At 46.8% G+C, this 18,013-nt stretch overlaps 1 protein-coding gene across 9 annotated transcripts in view; it reads left to right on the top strand.

The window, feature by feature from the left end:
* TTC3 (tetratricopeptide repeat domain 3) overlaps window positions 1-11,359 on the top strand; it is a 141,563-nt gene extending 130,204 nt beyond the window's left edge. For all 9 annotated transcript variants that reach the window (XM_060098492.1, XM_060098493.1, XM_060098488.1 and 6 more), the window contains 5 exons: window positions 1,653-1,990; window positions 4,209-4,335; window positions 4,505-4,639; window positions 8,600-8,692; window positions 9,844-11,359. In XM_060098492.1, the coding sequence (XP_059954475.1) occupies window positions 1,653-1,990; window positions 4,209-4,335; window positions 4,505-4,639; window positions 8,600-8,692; window positions 9,844-9,918 (768 nt within the window). In that variant the 3' untranslated portion in view covers window positions 9,919-11,359. The remainder of the gene's footprint in view (window positions 1-1,652; window positions 1,991-4,208; window positions 4,336-4,504; window positions 4,640-8,599; window positions 8,693-9,843) is intronic.
* The last annotated feature ends 6,654 nt before the right edge of the window (window positions 11,360-18,013 follow it).

Here is an 18,013-nt window from a genome sequence, read left to right as displayed (position 1 = left end):
TATAGTGTTTCCAAGTTCTTATAGCAGATATGGAAGGGGGAAAAGCATTAGATATCAATAGACTATTTTACTATTAATTTTTAACTCTAGCTTATGTAATTTTAAAATTTAAAATTCCTTGGGAACTCTCAGTGTGCCAGGAGTTTGAGTAATAAGTACCCCTAAAAACGATTTACCTACTGTGTCATTTCTCTGCTGTTCATTCATTGGGTATTTAGTGGTGATCAAGATTAGATGTGGTCTGTGCCCTCAAAGTGCATGTGGGTTTGGGAAAGAGAGACTTTAAACCTATAATTATAAGCCAAGTGTGCCAAGATTTTTCACAGGAACATAGAATGCTATGGCAGCATAAATTAGGAGGAACTAATGTAACCCAGAGGCCTAGGCCTCGGCAGAAGCTCCGCTGTTGGAAGTCTCAGTGAGGCAGAGATCTGGAATAGGAATTAACCAGGCAAAAGGAGTAAGGGGGTGTGTGTGTGAGGAGGGGTGTGTGGTGGGGTGTTTGCAGGGTCGAAGTGTTCCCAGTGGAAGAAGCAGCATATTTGGAAGCTAGAAAAAAAGAGAATACGCTCCTTTCATAGCTATAAAAGGAGTCCACGGTGACAAAGGGGGCTATAGGGAGAAAGATTATAATCTCGTGCCCATGGGCCGGAACAAAGGGAGCCTTATTAAGGTTTAAGGTGTGTTCAGCAGTGTGGACTTTTCCTCAGGTCACTGAGAACCCAGTATAAGTTTCCAGTTGGGGGACGACATCAGCAGTGTACTTGACGACCAGCTTGACTGCGGTGTGGAGATGTGGTGGGAGAGGGAGCTGAGTGCGTGATTTCCAGTCAGCCAGCTGCAGCTCACTGTCCCCAGCCGTGTCCCGGCTCAGAGGCAGCGGGACTGCAGGGAAGAGAACCGGTGTGAGGGGTGCGCAGGAGGTCAGACGAAAGAGCGGTGCTGCTTGTGAGACTGCAAGGACGACAGTCTCGAGGATGACTCTGGGTTTCTGTCAGTGCAGTGGCATCGGAGGAGGAGCGGGGCGAGGAGGCCGCCCTGAGGCCGCTGTTGAAGACGCAGGGCTTGAGTGGCCTTGGACTCAGTCACCCACGTGGATCTGCCCATTAGGAAGTTTGGATGTGCAGATTTGGATCTCAGGAAGATACTCTAGACTGGAATCTTCTTCAAAGTGGGCCTTATGGATTTCCCTGGCGGTCCAGTGGTTAGGACTCTGCGCTTCCACTGCAGGGGGCATGGGTTCGATCCCTGGTCGGGGAACTGAGATACTACACGCTGCACTGCGCGGCCAAAAAAAGAAAAAAAAAAAAGCACGGAGGCACGAGAGGGCGTAGCACGGGTGGGGGGTGGAGGCCGCACCTCTGACAGCGTGAGGGTCAGCAGCACTGCAGGCGTGACGGCGGCCAGGCCGCGGGGAGAGCTGAGCCGGGGCCCAGCGGATGGGACGGAAGCTGGCGGTGTGGAGCCATGAGGAGGTCATTTTGAGAAAGAGAAGGTAGCCAGCAATTTTTAAGAACAAAACACTTAATTTGTTGTAATTCAAATACTGTGCACTTGAGCGGCCAGGTTTTATTATAGTTGTGCTTAATTGTTAGTCTTTGTTCACGGAGGTAACTCTTAGTGATCCAGCCCCTGTGGTGTGTTCCTTGTAGATTCATCCCAAGTTACTTCCTGAGTCTTCAGACCATGGTGATCAAGGCCCCTCCACTTCTACAAGTCACAGGACTGGAGACCGAACAGCAGTTCCCGAGGAATCTAGTCTGGTCTCTGCTACTGATGGCCCAGTGGAGTCGCCCTCCTGTGAGCCAGAAGCCGGCCGGCTGCCAGAGCGTGAGAGCGCCGGCCGGGCAGCTCGGTCAGAGCCAAGCCCGGCGGCGGATCAGAAGTTACCTGGTGCTCCAGGACGTGCCACCCGTTCAAGCCCGTCTCCAAAGAAGCCGTTCAATAGTATTATTGAGCACCTGTCAGTGGTGTTCCCCTGTTACAGCAGGTACGAATCTAAAACGTCTGCGACTCTGTTAAGCGCTTTATTGAACTGAGGTTTCCTGATTAGATAACATTACAGCCAATTAGGGGCTGAAGTGGAAAGGACTGCAGAATTGTTTTACTCAGAAAGACAAGCACTGCACTTTTTCCTTTTGTAAACACAGAAGTGAGCAGTTTCCAGCCAGTAGATTGAAAACATTGAACACTGGTGAATCAGTCCTCATCAGAACCTGTGGCAGTTTGCTAAGATTTTGATGAACTCAGTAACTCTCCAACACTAGTTATGGAATCACTAAATGAACTGCAAAACATTCGTTTTACATTATTTCAGGGAAAAAAATCCCACATATAGCAAAGAAGGCAACAGCAACTTACACCTCGTTGGACAGCACCTCCGATTTGTTAGAGGCGTGAGGCTGACGAGGCTAGTTGTAATCTGCTAGTGAGTCAGGTGTGTGAGCATGTGACAAAGGGATCCTTATGAGGGTGAGGAGAGCTGCTGTTTTGGCGGGCGGGGTGCGGGGAGTATAGTTGATTTACAGTGTTGTATTAGTTTCAGGTGTACAGCAAAGTGAATCAGTTGTACATTTATGTATATCCACTCTTTTTTAGATTCTTTTCCCATGTAGGTCATTACAGAGTATTGAGTAGAGTTCCCTGTGCTATACAGTAGGTCCTTATTAGTTATCTATTTTTCTTTTTAATATTTATTTGGTTGCACCAGGTGTTGGTTGCGGCAGGCAGGGTCCTTAGTTGTGGCATGCAAATTCTTAGTTGCGGCATGCATGTGGGGTCTAGTTCCCTGACCAGGGAGCAAACCCGGGCCCCCTGCGTTGGGAGCACAAAGTCTTAACCACTGCACCACCAGGGAAGTCCCTAGTTACCTATTTTATATATAGTAGTGTGTATGTGTCACTCCCAGTCTCCCCATTCATCCCCCGCCCCCACCTCCAGAAACCATAGTTGTTTTTTATGTCTGTGACTATTTCTGTTTGGTAAATAAGCTCATTTGTACCATTTTTTTAGATTCCACGTATAAGCAATACCATGTATTTGTCTTTCTCTGTCTGACTTCCTGCACTCAGTATGACAGTCTCTAGGTCCATCCATGTTGCTGCACATGGGGGGAGCTGCTTTTAACTAAGTCAGCCAGAGTTGTCATTCAGGCACTTCAGCGGTGCTTCTGCATCAACCTCTGACCTCACTCCAGATGGGTGCAAGGGGACAGAGGTACTCCTGGTCTCAGCCTGGAGAGAAGGTGAAGTGGAGGGAACGTCTCTGGGATGCAGCTCAGAAGAGAGGGATCCACATCCAGGAATGACCCTCTGTACCTCCCATGTTATGTCTGTCTTTGACACACTATTAGTCACAGTCTTTGGGATTAGACTTTTGAACCCCAGTAGTTAATTATGATTGGCCAAATTTGATGTTTTGCGTTTGTCTGTGGAGCCCTGCCCATTTGGAAATAAGTGTATCTTGTCTGCACATGGGCCTGTTTAGCCCTGCCCAAGTTTGATAAACATTGTAAGTTCTCTCAATAGCAATTACCATGCAAATTAGTAAAAATAGTCAAGTTGTAATTACCAAAAGTACATTACAAATAAAACTGTTTGCAGTCCTGACTAAATCTGGCAGAATATAAACCACCAAATAGATAGGCATCCTAATTTTCTGCATGTTAAAGCATTTGAGGTATTAGTGCTGCAGATACCAAGTTCCTACTGATCAACAATATAAATCACATCCACTGCAACCTATGAAGAATTCAGGCTTTGCAAACTTTGTTGTTGGTTAGATTTTTAAATGGAAGAAGTCAACAAAACTAGTTTGTTCTTAGATAGAAAGAGATTTTATTGATTTCAAGTCAGATCCAGTGGCGTCTGATCATTCATTGATTCTGCTTAAAGCTACAGTATGTCCAGGCTCTAAGAAGTCAGGTTTCTAAGTAGAGATGGAGATCTCAAATGGATCTATCAGATACACTGTTACTTTGAAAGTCTATTAAAACAAATATTTAGAAATAATATTGGAACTCTCAAAGTGGTTTGAAAGAGTGATTTTGCTGCTCTCTATATACAGTTACTGTTGTTGTTTACAGATGAATTATTTGTGTGTATTTGATTTTGTTTCTTTTTGCTGTTGGGTTAACATTGGCCCATAATATTTCTTTGCAGCAGAAAACTTTAACTTTCTCTTGACATTATTCCCACTTTCCCTTTCAGCACCGAGCTTGCTGGTTTTATTAAAAAAGTGAGAAACAAAAACAAGAACTCACTCTCTGGATTGAGTATTGACGAAATTGTCCAAAGAGTGACAGAACACATTCTAGATGAAGAGAAAAAGAAAAAGGTCGGTATTTCATTTAGATGCAATAAAATGTTCCACTTTATTTATAAAATAAGAGAATTGTGGGAAAAAATGCTTCCAACCCAAAACTGGAGAGCCGTTTAGTAGACAGAAGAGGGTCAAGTTTTTGGGTAACTGAACTTGCTTCCCTGCTCCCATGTTCTTGCTGCAGCCAAATCCAGGAAAGGACAGGAGGCCGTCTGAGCCCAGCTCTACTGCTTCTGTGACCAGGGCCACCCAGGGCCCGCCCTCCGTGGTGGTTGGATCATCACCCACAAGCAAGGAGCAGAAGACAGACGACGTCTCTGTGAGTGCTGCATGTATGACCACAGAGTCAGTTGTGTTCTTCTGATGAAGAACAAGAAGGAAACAACTATTAATCCATGATTTAGCCCCATTTTTCTAGATTGAATTTATTTGGTCTTGAAATTGGAAACCAAGTTTAGACGTACTTGAGTGTTTCCTTAGGAGAGCCAGTGAGTGGCAAGGTTGTCTCTCCACTTTCACGGGTAGCTCGGGGCCCCTGCATGTAGTGACAAGAAGAGCTGTGACCACATTGTGGGAGCTGGGCCTGTGGATGGTCAGATAAATTCACTTTTTGTATCAAGTGTGAATGGTTGGAAAAATGGATTTTTGGATAATTGTCTTCTACGTGTGACCATGGGCTTTTGAATAACACAGACTTGGTTCCGTCACTTAATAAACACTGTGAGCTCGAATCATACCTGCTTGTTCGGGTCGTTGTGGGGATGAAGTGCTGCAGTAGAAGAGGCGGAGTCAAGTGCTGCGCTCGGGAAAGGCTGGTTGCTTCCCTGCTCTCTCCCCTCAGGGGGCGCGGGGGGCACACAGGAGGGAGCCCATTAAGTTAACTTGCCTTTAATGTGATACACTGATTTAGAGTGTTTGTTGTCCTTTCAGACAATGAGAACGTTACGGTTACACAGAACTTTTTATCGAATACTGTTATGTCCGTGGTGTCAGTTGACAGGGCAGTATGACTGTCTTGACGCACGAGGAATCCGGGGCACCGGTGGCTCGCGCCTCTCGCCAGTGTTCCTTCCTTCGATTTGAGCACAGCGTCCTCAGCACACTGACCAGCTCGTGCTGGGGACTGTGCGTTAGGGACCGGCTGGACGTGTGGCTGGAAGAGAGATGGCCGCCTGGCGGCTCACAGCCGTGGGCTCCAGACTGAACTCTGGTTCAGAGCACATTTCCCTTTTTTATAAATTTATTTACTTATTTATTTTTGCTGTGTCGGGTCTTCATTTCTGTGCGACAGCTTTCTCCAGTTGCGGCGAGCGGGGGCCACTCTTCGTCGCGGTGCGCGGGCCTCTCACTGTCGTGGCCTCTCCCGTTGCGGAGCACAGGCTCCGGACGCGCAGGCTCAGCGGCCATGGCTCACGGGCCCAGTTGCTCCACGGCATGTGGGATCCTCCCAGACCAGGGCTCGAACCCGTGTCCCCTACATTGGCAGGCAGATTCTTAACCAGTGCACCACCAGGGAAGCCCCCACATTTCCCTTTTTTGTCCAGCTACAGTATCACCGTTCAGGTGAAATTGAAATTAGAAGAGTTGCAGGCCCCAAAGCGCAGTCAGCAGTGCAAGACGGCACAGAGAGCGCTGGTTTGCTGACTTGAGCTAAGCAGTGAATCTTTTTTGTGAACTCGTTTTTATGCCTCCCATACATTTTCACTTTCTACTACCCTTTGGAGACTTTCTACATCACATACACTCAGGTCCCAGAGGGTCCCACCCCAACGGGAAAGCTTATGATCATGCAGAGCATTCCTGCAAGGCCTGGCTGGAGTCCCCTCCCTCTCTCAGGGGTGTTCCTGCTGGTCACGTGCTCTGTGGTCGAACAACCAGGTCAACTTCTTGGCATTCTCACTGATGTGTTAGTGTGCGTGTGAACTCCTTTGTGTGCGTGTGTGTGTGTGTGTGCACGCGTGTGTCTGTGTGCTTGTTGGCCATCCCAAGATAGACCATAATCACCTTTTGGGAAGAGATTGCTTTCTACTTCATGGTTGATGTTGATAGTAATAAAGGTGTAAAAGCTGACTTATAAGAATAATATGTATTGAAACTGGGACTTAATTTGCTAATCATAGGTAGTTTTTTAAAAATTAAAAGTAATTTGCTTTGGTTTTTTTTTTTTTAATTAATGTAAAATTTTACTTTTGGCTGTGTTGGGTCTTCTTTGCTGTGCGCGGGCTTTCTCTAGTTGCAGCGAGCAGGAGCTACTCTTTCTTGTGGTGCACGGACTTCTCATTGTGGTGGCTTCTCTTGTTGCGGAGCATGGGCTCTAGGCATGTGGGCTTCAGTAGTTGTGGCATGTGGGCTCAGTAGTTGTGGCTCGCGGGCCCTAGAGTGTGTGGGCTTCAGTAGTTGTGGCTCGCGGGCTCTAGAGCACAGGCTTAGTAGTTGTGGTGCACAGACTTAGTTGCTCTACGGCATGTGGGATCTTCCTGGACCAGGGCTTGAACCCATGCCTCCTGCATTGGCAGGCAGATACTTAACCACCGAGCCATCAGGGAAGTCCCTGCTTTGTATTTTTAAATTATAAAAGTTTCGTGGTTCATAATAGAAAATCCAAATAAAAAGAGCATATAAAGGGGCTTCCCTGGTGGCGCAGTGGTTGAAAGTCCGCCTGCTGATGCAGGGGATGCGGGTTCGTGTCCTGGTCCGGGAAGATCCCACATGCCATGGAGCGGCTGGGCCCGTGAGCCATGGCCGCTGAGCCTGCGCGTCCGGAGCCTGTGCTCTGCAACGGGAGAGGCCACAGCAGTGAGAGGCCCGCATACCACACACACACACACACACACACAGAGCATATAAAGAACCCCAAAACCCACCCTCTGAGGGTAACCAGTACCATCACATCAGTATATATTTTTCTGAACTCTTTTGTATCTGTGTGTATGCTGAAGTTAGTCAGCTGTACATATATTTGTGGGTTTTTTTTTCAATTAGAAATATGTTGTGCCCACTTTTCCATACTAGGAAATAGTCAAGTTAACCGTGGATTTTTCTGAACTTTGCAGAGGCCTTAACCTGCCCTTTCCCCAGGGCTGACACCTCCATTTCCTCCCAGACCCTTCCCTGGGGGGCCGCAGAGAGGAGTGAGAGCACATCTGTCCCATTGCTGCAGCGGCAACAGTGCCGTGGGAAAGACAGAAAACCCCGTGCAGCAGTGCAGGGTTTCATAGCCTTCAGGCACTGCCCCCAGCTGTACTCCCTGACCTTAAGCCACTGCCAGGGCTGCGTTCATTCCCTTTCTTGACAGTTTATGGAGTCTCAGTTTGGGGCCAGGTTCCTTGCCAGCTGCTAAGAACACAGATAAGCAAGGCCGTTTCCTGCGTTCAGGGTGCTCAGAGTTAAGATGGGGAGTGAGAGTCGAAGTTAATGATGCGGTGTGAGCTGTAGGGAGAGCTTCACGCCTGGCATTCTAGGCTGGCACTCTGCTTTCACACAGAGCACGCTGTCTGTGCTCAGCAGACTGGGAGCGGTGAGGGCCGGAAGCCCTTCCATTCACCTCTGTGCCGCTGTGCCCCGCACAGTCCCTGACCGTGGATGTTTGCTGAATGAGCCATCAGTTCGTTTTGTTTTGATTTATACAAGTAATCCACATTCATGGAAACTTTAGAAAAATAGCAAAGAAAAAAGTTAAATCTCTCAACCAAAAGTAGCCAGTAACCACTGTTAACATTTTATATCTTTCTAGACTCTTTTCTAGGCATCTCTATATATACACATTCTCTCTATTTTTAAAATATTGAATTATATAATCATATGATACATACTGTTCTGTAGCCTACTTTTATTCAGAGAGTTTTTGTGACTAACTTTCCATGTCAGGTATTATGGAATTCCGTCATGATTTTAATCAGCCCCATGATAATCCATAGTGTAGAGATGTCATAATTTATTACTGTCTCCAACTGTTAGACAATTAGAGGAACAATTAATTTGTAATATTCAGCTAGTACCACACTTTAGGTATGGGTTGGGGTAAGTAGGTATTTGTAGTATTTTAGCTGGGAATGAGTTAACCACATACAACATTTTTTTCTCTGAGAAAATTAACACTTTATTTTTTCCTAAGAAATGTTATTAGAAAGTAAGTTGTTCCCTCAGTCTCCTTAACTATAATTGAGAATAATTTGCCACCTTAGCTGTGAAAGTTCTGGAAGGCCACTTATAAGAAGAGCTCATGTAGTCAGAAGAAATTGAGTTATTCTTTACTATTGAGATGCATTTGTTTCCACAGGTGTCCAGTGCAAATTCCTGTGAAATATGCCTAGGAGTGTTCAAATCCAAAAATGTACGTGTGCTGAAATGTGGGCACAAGTTTCACAAAGGGGTAAGAATTCTCCTTGGCCATCCTCATGTCATGCATTTTGACTGTGGAGTATTTTGAAAATAAGAAGGGACTTTGTTTTCTAGCCTTCACTACTTGCATTTTCAAAGCACTTTCTAAACCTCCTCATGTCTGCGATGATCGTCTCCCTCCCAGAGGTTGATGCTGCAGGAAGGGGGGCGGATTCCTGGGCCTGCAGCGGGCACCATGCACACTGTCCTCTCCTCTGTGTCATGAGTGCCGAAGAGCAGTTGCCTCCGTAGTTGCTGAAAGTCAAAGCAACACTAGTTCCTTAGAAGTCAGTTTTCTGTACGCATCAGTTTCTTATATGCATGGTCAAACAGGTACACAGTGCAGCAGGTTGTCAGTTTACTGCAGTAGGTGAAGGAAGTTTAACATTTTGGAGGAGAAAAACTAAACCTAACTGGGTCCAGTGTGCCTGATCCTGGGAGATTCTGGCCTGTGCCCTTCCAGGATTTGTGGTAACTGTTTTGGTGTTTTGGGTGCTGTGAGCATTTGTCCTGCACCCCTGCTGCTGGGTTAGAGCAGATCAGGTCTCTGCCCTGTCAGTGTAGGAATCCCTGAGAAAAGCGGTACACACAGTACACTCACTAGGAAGAGTCCAGACAGCTTGCAGTCTCCCGCGTGGCCTGCCACCTTCCCGCTTCCCGGGTAGGGGCGTCCTGCCTGGGCTCTCGAACTTACACACGCACTCGGCTGTGTAGCAGCAGCGGGCCAGCCGGGAGCACGCTGGGTAGACAGGCTCCAGTGAGGCTGTGTGGCGTGCAGGTGTGTGGGATGGGCAAGGAACAAGACCAGGCAGACAGGGTGAGTCCAAGGGCCAGCCTCTAGAAGTCAGGGTGGCTGAAGCATGAGACTGGAGCAGGGTGTGGGGGGATGGGAGGGCAAGGCCATGCCCCAAGGTCAGGCCCCCGAGTGCTCAAGGTCACATTCTGAGGTGGGTTTCTTTGTTCCTGGAGCTTGGTCCAGACGCCTCCCCTGAGCAGGCTCTGGCGTCCCTGCGTGTTGGGTGGCTCCAGGCCCTACCAAATGTCACAGTGAAGTTAGCCGTGTGTGCTGAGGCGAGTGGTACAGGAGGGCTGAGGTTCCAGGTGCTCCTAAAGGCACTGGCTAATTGTCTTTTCTCATTTCAGTGCTTCAAGCAATGGCTTAAGGAGCAGAACGCTTGCCCAGCCTGCCTGGCTCGTGATCTCCTGTCCGAAGAGTAGCCTGCCCTTCCGGAAGAGGCCCCCCCACTATTCTAGGTAGTTACAATTCACTAAAGGGTACTGTTTGTTGACTTGGAAGAATAACAATATACTACCTTTGATATAAAAAGCAACACGTGAAGATTCTTTGCACCGTGTGTCTAATAAATAGAAATCTTTAATACAGTTGACAGGAAGTCATCTCCCAACTCTGACTAGCCACTTAATAATCGCCAAATGGTGGCTGATAAAAGTTATGTGTAACCACATCCTTATATTGCTGGGGCTGCTGCAGAGGTGCTCTCTGAGATGGAAGGAAAATATGGTGAGTGCCTCAAAGCAGGACTTAAATTATAAGTATCCTTGACCTTTTAAAGTGCCCCACGTTAAAGTTTTCTGAGATCAGTATTCCTAAACAAATGCCTACATTTTTCCTTAAAGATTCTGCATTTTAAAAAATGGGCTTAAGCAAACCACATTTGAATAGGTTGTAGTTGATGTTAAAATATTGGCTGATTCAGACCAAAAGATTCATTCATTCAGATCTCCTCTTCATGTGATTTTGATTTTTCATTTCATTATTTTATTTCTCCCCAGTAGATTTATAAGTGCTTGTTTTTCATATGTTAAAGACATAATGATTTTTGAAAATCACACAAAAAACTTATTAACATCAGCCAAGACTTTTTTTAACCCCTAAAATTGAGGCTCCTTATCCATTATCCCAGCCCCACATTGGGAACTTACTCTGAACACTTTTCTATTCTCATTAGTGATGTTGTCCCTCTCTATGAGTTAGACAACAAGTGTTTGGGTGTCTCTCTCTAGCACACAGTGGGCACTTTCCTTATCCTACCACCAAAAAGAGACACTTGTGTAATTAGACAGTCCTAAGGTGTCCCTGTTACAATTGTTCGGTGTTTGACATTTGTGTAAAGTAATGCATGCTGTCTTGTACTGTGGCCTGAGAACAAAACTGTAACTGCATTAGAAACTGTTAAAAAATTAGTTCTCTTTAGTGACTTCATAGGCAGTGGTAGTAAATACAGAAACATGAATTCTGGACACATTCCATTTCTCTCAAACAGGAAGGGTCCAAAAATGTTTTTCCACGTGTTCTTTGTTACACCCTAGAAGCTCACAGCCCCAAGTTCATGAGCTGATTTGGTCACTTCCCTCTGCTTTGATTCCCTGTGAGTTTTGATGTCTTAGTGACTTAGTGCGTAGAAGCTTCCTCCATATTTTGAAGCAGGTCCCTAAAGCATTGTCTGCATGTTCAGAATAACTGAGGACTTGTAGGTATGAAGGTACACAGGGCCCAGTTTGTAGCAGCAGGAACAAAGGGAAAGAAGAGCACCTGGAGAGAAAGAGAACGTGGTTTGTACATAACTTCAAGCAAATACTTGTGAACACGCCTTACACGTGTCCTGTAAGTGTCGAAATAAAAAGCATTCTAAAATAACATCAGTTTACTGTCGTGTTACCTGTCCTTCGTCAAGTAATTTAAAGTATTCTCCTTGAAAATTCAAGACGTATATTACGCTGACATTTTAAAAGCTGACTTCATTTGGAAAGGAGCCATGGTACGTCCGAGGAGTCTAACCAAGAGGTCTTAGGACATCTTAGAGCCTGGATCAAAATCATCCTCTGCCTAAATAGAGGTTGCTACACTCAGGTTCACAAGATGGGCTGTTGAAATTTGTGAATGGAAAGATTATACAGAGATGGTAGAGTTTACTGTTTAGGCTAGAATAAGAGGTTTTTCATGTGAATACATGTGAAAATGTTAGAGTTAATCAAATTGCACTTCTCAGTATTGACTTTTTTGAGGTACTTGTGGATGGTTAGCAGACTTTTGGTCCACACCAAAATGTCCTTGATATTTGGTCCTGTCCAAAACCATTTGGCATGGACCAAATATGCTTATGGATGTTTTAGATTGGGCCAGATTTCAAGGGCCTTTTGGTCCCTGTGGATTCATGAGAAGGGTTTCCCTTTTAGAAGACCTTCTGGTATGCTGAGCACTAAGAGATGATTGAAAAAAGCCAATATTATCAGTCTGTGTCTTTAATCCGGTAGCATTTAATTGAAAATAGTGTATAACTTAAAACAATGACTGTTCCTAAGAGTTTGGATTATTTTCCCTGCTGAAAAGTTTAATCTATGCTATAAATAATGCATAATCCAATATAAAATTGAAATGGTACCCCAGCATTGCAAAATGTGACTACACTTTTAAGGTAATTTCAAGGTAATTTCAAAGACCATAGAGCGGAAGCAGGTGGGAAAAGTGATCACACCACAAAACTGAAGCAACGAAATTATTTTAGGTAGTTTTTCAATCAGATGTCACTCTCTGGAAAAATGGATTAAAGGAAACAGGTAAAAGAGATAATAGCAAGGTGGAAATTTCTTTCATCAACATATGAGGTACTTGCTGATGAGGCTGATAAAAAGGGAAGACAGTGAAGTAGATGGGAAGGCTTGTCTGAATGAGGACCAAAACCATCTCCAGTATGACCCTTCGTGAAAGAAATAGGAAATACATTTAACTTTACTCAAACTTGATTAATAAACGTTAATCATCAAACTTTATTAAAAAAATAATTGTAAGAAGAATGGATCATCGGTTGTATCTAATCCCTTTTTCTCCTCTTCACCCTGATATGATCTACTTAGAGGACACGTCCACCTTCAAGTAGCCATATACCTTCAGTGCTTTGCTGAGAAGGGTGGGCAACCCTGGACAACAATGAAAACAAATGTGTACTGAGTATCTACTGTGCGCTAGGCCCTGGGCTCGACATCCTGATACAGCAGTGAAGGAGAGACAAGGACTGTGAAATTTGTCTTCCAGTTACAGACAGTAAACAAATTTAGAATGTAATTTCAGGTGCTGAGAAGGGCTTTAAAAAAGTATCAAGGAAGGTGTGTAGATTAATAATAAAATTCCTGTAAAGTGCTTAGCATAGTGCCTAGCACATAAGCCTGTGATAAAGGGGAGCCAGTGATTGTCACCAAGGTCAGGGCCTGGAAATTGCACAGGGAGAGAGCTTGGTGGTCCTGTGTAAGAAAAGCTTTGTTAGATAAGGAGATTTCCTCAGTGTAGCCTAGACTGTGGAATGTAGTCAAGTAGAGAACAGAGAGAGAAGAGATCAAATCACCTCAAAGTCGTTTTGAAAAATAACAGCTTTGTTCCTGAAATCTCCCTGAGTTGACTTTGGTGACATTGTGATTCTGTAGCAAAGGATAATTTCACCTGTGGCTTTCCCAAATCACCTGGATGAGCAGTTTTGAGGTAGGTTTTCCGTTCAGTTTGGTTTTAGGACCAGAGTTCTATGCCTGGCTCGGCTGGGGGTTTGTACTGGAGCATGGGAGAGGCCTAGGGAGGCTCATCCCAGTAGAGGAGGCATGTGATCCCAGCTCCCCGGTTTGGGGGGAGAGCTGCTATTACCATCACCTCCAGTTTATACTGTCTCTTCCTATTTACCCTTTAGAGGTGAAAGAAAAAAAGACAAAATATTCAGCCAAAATCCAGAAATTAAACAGCATTAGTAAACAACAAAATCCTAATGCGACAACCATCAATAATCAGAAAAAAGTTTTTAGCCGCATTAAGAACACTAATTTGGGGCATACATATGGGAAAAAATGAAGCTTGACCTCAAACCATATATAAACATCAATTCCAAATGGATGGATTCCAGTGGATTCCAGTGGCCCTAAATATGAAAAGTAAAATAATAAGGCTTCTGCAGAAAACACAGTCTTCTTGGCCTTGGCAAAGATTTATTAGGACATGAAAAGCACCATGAAGACAAAAATCTGATAAATTGTATCATTACAATTAAGAACTCTATCAAGTCAAGCTATGAAGTGGAGGAAATTTTTAATATTTCCAACAAAGGCTTCAGAATATATTTTAAAATGTTAAGAAGAAGAAAAGAAAATGATGTTAAGAAAAAGGTGATATATTTAGAAATGAGCTAGAGACTTGAATAGGCTCTTCACAGATATCCAGATGGTTAATAGGCATCTTGATAGCCAGATTTGTTCAATATCCATCATCAGAGAAATACAAATTAAAACCAGTGACATAGATGCCCACCAGGATGACTAAAATAAAAAAAGACTTGACAGCTAATACTGTAGTACCCTATGACAGAATGCCATCCCAAGGCATGCACTTAGCAGAATCGCATGCCGTAGTACAAGTATTTTAATACTCGCTTCATTCATAATAGCCTCAAACTAGAAACCATCCAGATGTCCCTCAACATAGAATGGACAAATCATGGCCTATTCACGTGATGGGATACTCGGCAATGAAATGAAGGAACGACTACTACACAAAACCACACAGACGATTCTCACAAACAGTACTGAGCCAAAGTAGTGAAACAAAATAGAATTCCCTTGATGTGAGTTTCGAGAACTGGAAACTGGTCAGAGAGGTCAGCATCCTTACCTGTGAGGTGATGCTGCTAACGGGGAAAGGGCATTGGAAATGGTCTGCAGTCTTCAGCTGAGCAGTGCTGACCGGAGTCATTCAGAAAATTCATGGAGCTGTACATTAAAAATGCATGCACTTTTGTTTTCAGTAAAACTGAACAGCAAGTGTAAAAAACAAGACAAAGCTGATACACCTGGGCCCCAGAGGCATAGTGAGTATGTGGTCCCTGGCGAAGCTCACGGGAAGCTGGTCCTGCGCCTGTGTGCATGGCCCTCACAGCTGTTAGATTACATTCCCACCAGAGGCCCGGAGTGACCTGAACGCCCCGCCGTGGAACAGGTGCCCCCTCCTTGGGTTGCCGGCTCCTGCAGCCTCCCAGCAGGGACCTCAGCCCACCAGCGGGCCTTCGGCAAGTTGCTCCATAGGGTGGTGAGGAAGTGAGCCTGATGCCAAATTCGTTATTGCTGCCGAGTTGAGAGGAAAAAAGCCAGACCACACCTTGCTAGGGAGTTGCCTGGTACTAGCATGGAGGACCGTCCCCTTTGCAAGAACCGGTGCTGGCGTCCTTGGCGTGGGTGAGGTCTGGGGTGCTGGAGTCTGCTTGAACTGGCCCCAGTAACAAGAGCGAGTTGTTAGGTTTTCAGGACTTTTGTGGTCTGGCTGTTAAACTACTCTTAAGAGTTGAATTACATAAACTTACAATTATATAGAAAACAAAAGCAATTACTTCCTAATTACTACAGTTTATCATTCATGCTTCTGCTGGTTACTGACATACATAGTGTCTGTAGGGTGGAAATACTACGTAATGGGATTCAGTGCATCTCTTCCCAACTCTGTTCAATGGTGTCACATAGCTACCTTAGAAATTACATAGGTGCCACATAGATGGCTTGAAACTGGCTATGGTGGGAGTATTTACACCACAGAAATTGGCAAATGCTACATATAAGGCCCCCCGCCCACCGCAAAGAATTTGTGAAAGCAGGAGTCTTGTCTGTACGAGAAAAAGCCTGTCCGATGGCACTGAAGATGCCCTTTGTGTCTTTCGCATTTCACACTTGACCTGGTGATTAGGGGACTTCAACACGTAAGCCCTCTGAGGCGATTCAGGCTGAATGAGTCCCTCCCCACGGCTCCATTTGGTGGGGGTCTCCACTCTCACTGCCACGGCTGCTTCCCGCCTCCCCCCGCCCTGGCCCCATCCTGGGTCTGTCATCCTGGGAAGAAGACGCTGCTCACTGCAGTGCCCAGGACGTGCTGGACCAGAGTCAGAGGCCCAAAGTCCATCGCCGAGTCAGCCTCTCCCACAGCAGCTTTGCTCCCCCACCTCGCCTGGCCCTGCTGCAGGTCCTCCTGTGCTGAAAACCACGCAGGCCCTCTTCTTGCCTCTGGCGACACCCTGCCTTGAGAGCTTGCAGGTAAATCCAGAGCAGGTGTGCTTCAGGAGGGTCAAACAAGAAACAACCACAACCACGAGGACACCTCCAAGCCAGAGGCAACCGACTCATCTGCCCTCCCCTTGAAATTGGGCCAGCCCTCGGCATGCCACAGGAGCCTTCACAACACAGCAGTTAGTATTTAGTACCCGGGCCTCTGTGGCAGGACACTTCAAAGAGAAAGCCTTGCTCTTTCTAACATGTATTTTTGTGTCCAACAGAGGTGTCATTGTTTTCAGCAAATACCTTGGGATTCGAGTGAATAAATACCATTCTGTTTTCGTAACTTTTTTCTCTCCACTTTTCAGAAGTTATGTATAAAGGCACTTTGCCTAATTCCTTGAGCGCTCTATTTCAGCTACTATTGATTTGGTGTGATAGAAAGGTCTTAATTTAGATCTCCCTGCTGCCAGTTCCAAGAAACCTGCCACCAGCTCCAAGCTTCGTGTCCTGAAGTGCCCCACCCCGTTCTAGCGGGGTAAGCCAACGGCCTCCCCAAAAAGAAAGCAATTGAACAGATCGACGTTACGCCTCCTGACGCTCTCTGCTGCCCCAGTGCCAGCGGGGCTTGGGCTTTTACTGGGGCCTCGTTGGAGGCCGCATTGCTTTTGCTTCCAGTTTCAAAACTACCACAGCCTCTAAGTTGGCCAGACCTTTGACAGCTGAGGCCTAGCACTTGCTACACCCCTTCCCTGTAGGGACGTGGCCATCAAACGTTTCCTGGGCCCGTATGAGACGACCGAGCCTGCGTCTCCTTGTCCCCACTGTGGACCTCTCCTGGGGGACAGGGGCCTTGTCGCCCCTTCCCTTCTCCCGGGGAGCCTCCGTTCATCCCCGCTGTGCTCTCTGGGGGTGAGTCACGTGGCCCTGACATTTCGGTGCGCTGTCCGTTCGTTCATGCGTCAAATCTCTGTCTAGCTCGTGCAGGCACCGTTCTAGGTGCTGGAGATGCGACAGGGGGCAGAAGCGACGAGAGGCCCAGCCTCAGGCCCTTGACGTTCCCGTAGGGGGAGGCCGGCGTCAGCTGTGCTGGTAAGTAGGGGTTTGGTTACGTCTCTGGAGGAAAATGCAGCCAGAAAGCAGTGTGTATGGGAGGGGGAGGGTCACGATTCTAAACAATGGCCGGGGGTAACATTAGCCCTGAAGGAGTTGGCAAGGAGCTCGGAGGACGGAGAAGGGAGGGCGTCCAGGCAGACAGAAGGCGGGAGCAGGGCCCGCAGGGGGCGACCTGCTGGCGTCTAAGGAGCGCCGGAGGCCAGTGTCCCCCTGGCTCTGGTGGACTGTGCAGAGGTGGGAGGTTCCCGGGGCAGGGACAGGGCACCCCGGGCAGGGGTTGGGTCTTGGGCCTTAGACCAGCCGATGTGGAGGCATTTCAGCATCTGGCGGGCAGTGCGGTCTGCAGGTGACCCCTTGTTTAGTTCTACGTGTGGACGTAGCGTCACAGAGGACCGGCTCCAGGCCAGGCAGGGGGCATTTCTGATACCTTTTCAAATGCATTCCGTCAGCCTCCTAACTGAACCTTTGCTTCCAACCTGGGCGCCCCAGCCCCTTTCCCATCCCCCTCCAGTCACTGGAAATTCTGGCCCCAGTCAGGCCCCTAGGAGCTGCCTTCAGCGGATCTGCCTTATAGGGCTCTGGGGACACCGGTGGGTCCACGTATCCAGGCCTGAGCCCCTTCATTCACTGCCACCCTCCACCACCCAGTCATCAGCCTCTTCCCCGCTTGACTTCGCACACCGGGACCTAACGTAGTCCCTGGCCTGCAGCAGCCGGCCCCCTTCCAGTGCTCCCACCGCGGGCTGGCACCAGAACCTCCCCTCTCTTCCTGCCACACTGCCTGCATCCCTTCAGTGGTGTGGCTGGCAAATTATTTCACCTCTTGGAGCTTCAGTTTCCACATGCGTATAATGAGGATTAATGAGTGTACTCGTACAGAGTTAGCTGCTCAATACACACTTAGAAAAACACCCCAGTTCAGGGTCAGAGCCACCACTGCAAACTGGCCTTGGCGGCCTCCGAATCTGGTACCTCCAGCCCCCATCCAACCTTCCTCACATCCCCGAGACACAGCCTCTTACCCTCACGGTCTCCCAACATGCTTTTCATGAATGCCTTTCTCAAGTGTAGTAGAATGTTCTGGCTACTGCACGGAGTGATTACACACATCGCAGCACTTACTTTCTCTCAAGTACCCTGCAGAGCAGAGCTAACTCTTACCCGTTTT

Source organism: Mesoplodon densirostris, chromosome 5 (genome assembly GCF_025265405.1).
Source record: "Mesoplodon densirostris isolate mMesDen1 chromosome 5, mMesDen1 primary haplotype, whole genome shotgun sequence".
Lineage (NCBI taxonomy): Eukaryota > Metazoa > Chordata > Mammalia > Artiodactyla > Ziphiidae > Mesoplodon > Mesoplodon densirostris.
This window is presented reverse-complemented; position numbering and strand designations above follow the sequence as displayed.